A 7,500-nucleotide genomic window follows, 5' to 3' on the forward strand; every position below is an offset into this window, starting at 1 on the left:
CCTCATTCTGGCCATTATCCAACATCTTCCCTTTCTCCTCTCCTCCTGCCCCCCCATCACCTCATTCTGGCCATTATCCAACATCTTCCCTTTCTCCTCTCCTCCTGCCCCCCCATCACCTCACTCTGGCCATTATCCAACATCTTCCCTTTCTCCTCTCCTCCTGCCCCCCCCCCTCCGCCTCAGCCCAGTCTCACCTCTCTATGAACTTCTGGAAGATCACCCCTCGCAGGCTGTCACAGATCTCCACGATGTACGGCTGAACACAAACAGGAGTGAGTTAGTGAGTGTGTGTGTGTGAGCGAGAGAGAGAGAGAGAGAGAGAGAGTGAGTGTGACGCCCAGTATGTAAGCAGGGATGCAAACTGGTGAGGGCCCCCCCCAAAAAAAGTTATTTTCGCACGGAAACGCAAGAAAAATCCATGTGAAGCCCAAGAACATTTCTTAATTTTCAGACAATAACAAGTCCATAATACACACTTGCAAATAGTGTCCTGGGGAGGGGTGCTAAGGCTCATCGTGACCTGCAATGATCATCTCAGTGTCCACAGATATGAATACATCAGTGTTCAACGCATGTGCACCTGACAAGCGGTTCTATAGGAGGTGCTTGAAGAAAAGGAAGACACAAATCCCGTCTCGCGTCTCCAACACATTACCAGGTGCACTACCGGGTGTTAACGGAATTAAAATACGACAACTCATTTACTGAAACAAGGAGTACACGAACACGACGAAAGTACTTGAGGGAAGAGTGTTTTAACGGTAAGAAATAGACTAAAATGTGAATTTAATAAATGGGTTTTTGGAGTGTCCAACGCTCAATCGAGCACAACGCTCGAGTACGAGTCACTTAGGCGAGATTATTATTTTTTTTTATTCCGCTGTCCCTTTAAGACGGGGAGGTTGCCGCGGCAACGGTGGAGAATCGCCAACGTCTCTTGGCTAGCAGTCGCTCCAAATGTAAACATTGAAAAATGACCTAGCACGTGAACAAAACTATGTAAATAGGCACTTCAGTAGACGTTCGGGTAAATACGACCAACTTCTATGCCTGTATGCTTCTAAATTTGTAAAAATGTATTTCAGCACTTCTCACATTGCACACAGCCCCCCCCCACGGTTTGTGGTGTGGAGCGACGACAGAGCCTGCCCACAAAGCACTCACTCTGATATGACACCACGCTCTGAAGTCACTTTCACATTGTTTTTGTAGGAAGCGTAGGGATGTATTCTGTACTCAGTCAATGATTTCCACATGAGAAACAGACCCTCCCATCCGAACCTTTTTTGTTGTTGCTTCGCATCCACACGGTTCGCGTGGATTTTGGAACCGAAACGTCGAATATTGCCCCGCGAAAAGCAGCAGAGTTTGCGTCCCTGGCGTGGGCCTGCACAGACACACGAACGGGGGTCAGCGAGCGCGTGTTCCTCACCTGGAAGAGAGAGGGAGGCACCTGCTTCTTGGCCAGGTGAGTCTGAACGTGATCCACTGCTTTCTTAGAGAAGGCCTGAGAGAGAGAGAAACAGAGGGAAAGGGGGAATCGACAAGAGTATGAGGGGGGGGGGGGGGAGGATACGGAGAGAAAGAGAAGGGTCGTGAAACAAATATAGCAACAACAAATGAGTCATTCCCAGTGCAGTTTGGCATGCAAATGGTTTTAGTTCGGTCGGGGTGTTCCATTGTGTCTAATCATGTAAACTTCCTCCCTGAGAGGAACAGAACACATTTCAGGCTGACGGGGGTTTGGCGGTTTTAGGCGACTCTGTTACTCTGTGTTGGGCGTGTGTCCCGTGTTGATGCCGTGTCCTTACATGTGAGCAGGAGAGGAGTTCCTTCATGATGTATCCGTCATAGATCTGTCTGCTACGGCACAACCTCTCCTCTTCAGAGTCCAGCTTCTCGTAGTCCTTAATCTGACACACACAGGGGTTAACACACACACACACTTCCTCTGAAATACACCATGGAATTAGCCTAATCTCAAATGTCTCACATGCCCGCAAATCCAACAGACAACACACTAGACTCCTGCTCTCTGACCAATGTGAGTGAGTGAGTGAGTGAGAGAGTGGTAAAGAGAGAGACAGTTGAGGCAGACAGATTGAAAGATATACACTTTATGTACAAAAGTATGTGGACACACCTTCAAATTAGTGGATTCTGACTATTTCAGCCACACCTGTTGTTGACAGGCGTGTAAAATCGAGCACACCGCCATGCAATCTCCATAGACAAACATTGGCAGTAGAATGGCCCGTACTGAAGAGCTCAGTGACTTTCAAATCATGGCTGCGTCACAGGATGCCACTTTTCCAACAAGTCAGTTCGTCAAATGTCTGCCCTGCTAGAGCTGACCCCGGTCAACTGTAAGTGCTGTTATTGTGAAGTGGAAACATCTAAGTGCAACAGCTCAGCCAGGAAGTGGTAAGGCCACACAAGCTCACAGAACGGGACCGGTGAGTGCTGTAGGGTGTAAAAATCATCTGTCCTCTATTGCAACACTCCCTACCGAGTTCCAAACTGCCTCTGGAAGCAGCGTCAGCACAAGAACTGTTCATCGGGAGCTTCGTGAAATGGGTTTCCATGGCCGAGCAGACGCACACAAGCCTACCTGCCCCAATGCATAGTGCCAACTGTCAAGTTTGGTGGAGGAGGAATAATGGTATGGGGATGTTTTTCATGGTTAGGACTAGGCCCCTTAGTTCCAGTGAAGGAAAACCTTAACGCTACAGCGTACAATGACATTCTAGATGATTCTGTGCTTCCAGCTTTGTGGCAACAGTTTGAGGAAGGCCCTTTCCTGTTTCAGCATGACAAAGCCCCCCTGCACAAAGCGAGGTCCATACAGAAATGGTTTGTCGAGATCGGTGTGGAAGAACTTGACTGGCCTGCACAGAGCCCTGACCTCAACCCCATCAAACACCTTTGGGATTAATTGGAACGCCGACTGTGAGCCAGGCCTAATCTTCCTAAATCAGTGCCTGACCTCACTAATGCTCTTGTGGCTGAATGGAAGCAAGTTTCCGCAGCAATGTTCCAACATCTAGTGGAAAGCCTTCACAGAAAAGTGTGTGAGGCTGTTATAGCAGCAAAGGGGGGACCAACTCCATATTAATGTCCATGATTTTGTAATGAGATGTTCGACGAGCAGGTGTCCACATACTTTTGGTCATGTAGTGTACGTGTGAGCTTCCTACCTCTTCGTAGAACTTGAGCTGTGGCACGGCCTCGTCGATTTCAGTCAAACAGAAATCTTTGAACAGCAGAAAACCTGAAACAGAGAAACACACACCGTCAGCGAGAACACACACACACACACACAAAGTTGTTTCTTTGACATTACCATATTAAATTATACGATTCTATTTGTGTACACGTACGTGTGTGTGTGTGTGTGTGTGTGTGTGTGTGTGTGTGTGTGTGTGTGTGTGTGTGTGTGTTTTGAACTAATTGCAGGGGAAGTCCACGTCACTGGCAACAAAGCTGCTGGGGTTGACTTCCACACACAGCCCTTTCCTTGGAGACTTAGGCCTGTAGTGGATTGGCCTTAAGAGAACAAGATTCTCATCTCATTGAGCCAATCCCCTATCAGACACACACACAGTCTGCAATGTGCCTCAGACGGACCACAATGACAGGGTGTGATTGTACCATGATCTCACACCTCTACAGTCTGCGTATTGTCTACAGACCACCGACACAATTTTTTTTATTTTTTTTTAAAGCGCTCGCCACACACACCATCTACGGGAACCCATCGGAAACGGCGCTCAGAAACTAGCCCGGGCGTCGCCGTGGTAACCCCGCCCGTTGCCTTCCCGGCACGTGTGTCCGTCTCTTCCCGGGGCATTAGCCGATTAGCATTACTGCTGCTAAAATAGACGGGCTAACGAGATGACACGGGGAACAGCCTTGCAGAGACAAACAAACACGTAGGTTACTGGGCGTCTTCTTCTTCCCCTTCGCTCCAAATCCTTCCTCCGCCTGATCGCTCTCTCTGCAGCGGTAGATCTAGTAGTGTGGGTTTACAGACGGTAAAAATACGAGTGGCCCTAAAACCACAGGGAGCAGAGCAATACAGATCAAGTCGATTGTCAGACGAAATCCCATAAACTGATCGTCTAGGCCTCGCCGCCCACCAGGAAGCACAGGCGACAACGAGGGGGTGGACAACCACGCCCGGGTAGAAACCTTGGCTACCAGAAGTTCGGGGTGAGGAGGAGGACGGGTAGAGGAGGACGGGTAGAGGAGGACAGAAGTAAGGAGGATGGTAGACGAGAGAGTAAAGAAAAGAGGGGACGTTAGAACACTGTTCACTCGCTCGTCTCCTCTCTACGACCATGCGACTATCACTTCACACAAAACACCACAACAGTCAACTCTGGCCTCCCTGTCACAGGTAGACAAGGTTATTTAAAGGACGGGGTCATCTCACACTAACACCGCACACACAGAGTACCCTCACACACACCATGCAGGCACACAAAATACACGCGCGCACGCACACGCCAAACTAGATGGACGAGTGTGCTGCGGTTAAAGAGATTCTCGGTTACTTCTGTATACTTTTTAGCCAGTAGTTCTGAAAGTGGAGTTCACTGACCAAAAGTGGTCCCCGAAAATAGCGTATTACATCATATACGTGCACCCATATCCTCGCTCTCCCTCAGCTGTGTGTGCTTCTGGCAAGCTGTCACTCAAAGAGCGGAGGGGCTGAAGCTCATTGGCTAGAACGCAAATTGCCAAGGGGGGGGGGGGATAGAAATAGAATGGCACAGGCTCCAGAAAAACAGTTGCTTTCAATCTAGGGATTTTCTGGATAATCGATGTAAAACAAGACTTCTGCTCATAGACTGTATGAACTAGGCACGGACCTATCCAGCCCAAAAAACGTTGCAGTTCAGAGTTCAGAGGCTTTAATTAACTGAGCTGTCATGAGCAGTGTCTCTTCATAACCTCCCAGAGAGAGAGAGAGAGAGAGAGAGAGAGAGAGAGAGAGGGGGGGGGGGGGGGGGGGAGGGAGGGAGTGAGAATGATGCACTGTTTACTACCTCAGAACGGAGGGAATTGCATCTCATCTCATTTCATTTGTCCCTCTGATTCACTTAAAAAAAGCGACCGTCTGAAGAGACGGCGTACGATTGGCCAGCTACCCGCGCGCACGTTAAATCAGACACGCACACCCAGTTAAAAAGGAGGCGCTGTGGCAGACGCCGTTTGACGCTGAGCCATGGCAGCACAAGACTGTGATGGTCTCGGTGGGGAAGTGACTGGATTGACTGTACATTGCGGATGATGAGCGAATCGTCAGATTTCCCCTCTGTAGTACAAAGTGCACAAGGCCTTGTCGCAGAGCTAAAAACCCTCCCAACACTACATACTGCTCGACGCGCCACTTCTGCGTTTTTGTGGGTCTCCTTTCTCCAATGGCGTCCATCTGACCCGCGCTGAGTACACGCACAGACACACACACACGGAGAATGCAGGGAGGAAAAACAAACTACTTTCATTCTCTCCCCTTCCCCCTTTCCTTTATCTCTTCACTAGGCCCTACGCATGATTTCCTCTCCAGGCCAAGCCCCTCCCTCTCCCAGTCCTCCTCTGTTCCTGTCAGAGTAGCACGCAGACAGACACACACACCAGGGAACAAGAATTGCCTTACTGCGACCTCTAGGCACAGGCAGGCACACACACACACACACACACACACACACACACACACACACACACACACACACACCTAGGATGAAACATATGCTTCTCTGGGCTTTGTGTCATTACTGGAATCACCTGAACTGGCTAAATATAACACGGTGATTAAGTCTCCCTAACTCACATCTCAACAGTCCACAACACACACCTCTCCTCCATCCATCTCCACTCTTTTACTCCAGTCCTCGGATGTAGGAAGCTTCATTTCTCTTTCTCCCTCTCTCTCTCTCGCTCCCGTCTTTCTCCTGGCTCTCTCGCTCTTCCGGCTCACAATGTCTTTCCTTCAATATATCCATGTAGACAACCCCCCCCCCCCTCTCTGTTCCGTCTTTCCATCTCTCGTCACTATACAGGAAGTGTCTAATCATAACAGAAAAAGTGTGTGTTCACGCTTTAACCGTCCCCACACATATTTAACCAGAAAAAAAACACTTTTACGCTCAAGAGGAACAAAACCTGCTCAGAGCTCCAGACTGCAACCATTTAGTCACATTTTCTGACCCTTTGACTTGGCTGTGCAAGTAGCAAAATGTATTGGTCGCATTAGCGCGAGCTGCCCATTCTACATGGTCACCTCACTCCAAACGCCCCATTTCTTTTTTTTAGGAGGCTAAAACCATGACTCGGTCAAACAGTAATGGGCATTATCCTTTTGATTCCTGTAATGAAAGTCCCTGCCCTGCAATGTGCCCGTTTTGTAGGGGCCTGGTTCTGTGACGAGCGACCCACTCATTCCACTCTCGATCTAGCTAACGTGTTTTTGAGTTTCCACTTTACTCGGGTGGTGAAGTAGCCCCAGATAAATAAGGCCATGATATTAGTGCACATTCAGATGTAGGCAAATTCATCTCTATCGTAGGCAAATTCATCTCTATTGAACAAAATACATCTTTTTTTTTTGCATTCTATTTTAACAGTCAAATATAACAATAGCATAATCGTCAACCCAGAATTCACGACAATCACTGGATCAGGTTGCGCATAAAAATATATTGAATCATGCATTCCTGCATGGACGTGTTCGATGAAACAACACGTTTACTGAATACCATCTCAGTAGTCGATTATAACTCTTAAAACCTCTTCGGGATAGGGGGGCAGTATTTTCACGGCCGGATGAAAAACGTACCCAAATTAACCTGTTATGGCTAGGGGGCAGTATTTTCACGGCTGGATAAAAAACGTACCCGATTTAATCTGGTTACTACTCCTGCCCAGTAACTAGAATATGCATATAATTATTGGCTTTGGATAGAAAACATCCTAAAGTTTCTAAAACTGTTTGAATGGTGTCTGTGAGTATAACAGAACTCATATGGCAGGCAAAAACCTGAGAAGATTTCATGCAGGAAGTGGCCTGTCTGACAAGGTGTCGTTCTTCTTGTCTCTGTTTATTGAAGAGTGAGGATCTTAGCTGTCCCGTGACACTTCCTACGGCTGCCATAGGTTCTCAGAAGGCGGCAAAAAGCGGAATCGTGGCTTTGCAGGCTCTGGCTGAAACAAAGTAGCGCGTTTGGGTAGTGGCTGGTTACAGTACTGTGAGACTCAGGCTCGTGCCCGCGTCGACCGAAAGGTTTGTTTTCATTCCTCTGTTTAGCTAAATGGACATTCCCGGTCGGAATATTATCGCTTTTTTACGAGAAAAATGGCACAAAAATGGATTTTAAACAGCGGTTGACATGCTTCAAAGTACGGTAATGGAATATTTAGATTTCTTTTGTCACGAATTGCGCCATGCGCGCGACCCTTCTTTACCATTCGGATAGTGTCTGGGACGCACGAACA

General features: G+C 48.1%; 1 protein-coding gene across 1 annotated transcript in view; it reads right to left on the reverse strand.

Moving 5' to 3' along the window:
• Positions 1–7,500, reverse strand: part of LOC106563006 (G protein-coupled receptor kinase 3) — a 67,679-nt gene that overhangs the window by 25,189 nt on the left and 34,990 nt on the right. The window contains 4 exon segments of the mRNA XM_045689891.2: positions 198–259; positions 1,436–1,510; positions 1,815–1,916; positions 3,201–3,274. Of these exon segments, the coding sequence (XP_045545847.1) occupies positions 198–259; positions 1,436–1,510; positions 1,815–1,916; positions 3,201–3,274 (313 nt within the window).

This window comes from Salmo salar, chromosome 11 (genome assembly GCF_965601325.2).
Source record: "Salmo salar chromosome 11, fSalSal1, whole genome shotgun sequence".
NCBI lineage: Eukaryota > Metazoa > Chordata > Actinopteri > Salmoniformes > Salmonidae > Salmo > Salmo salar.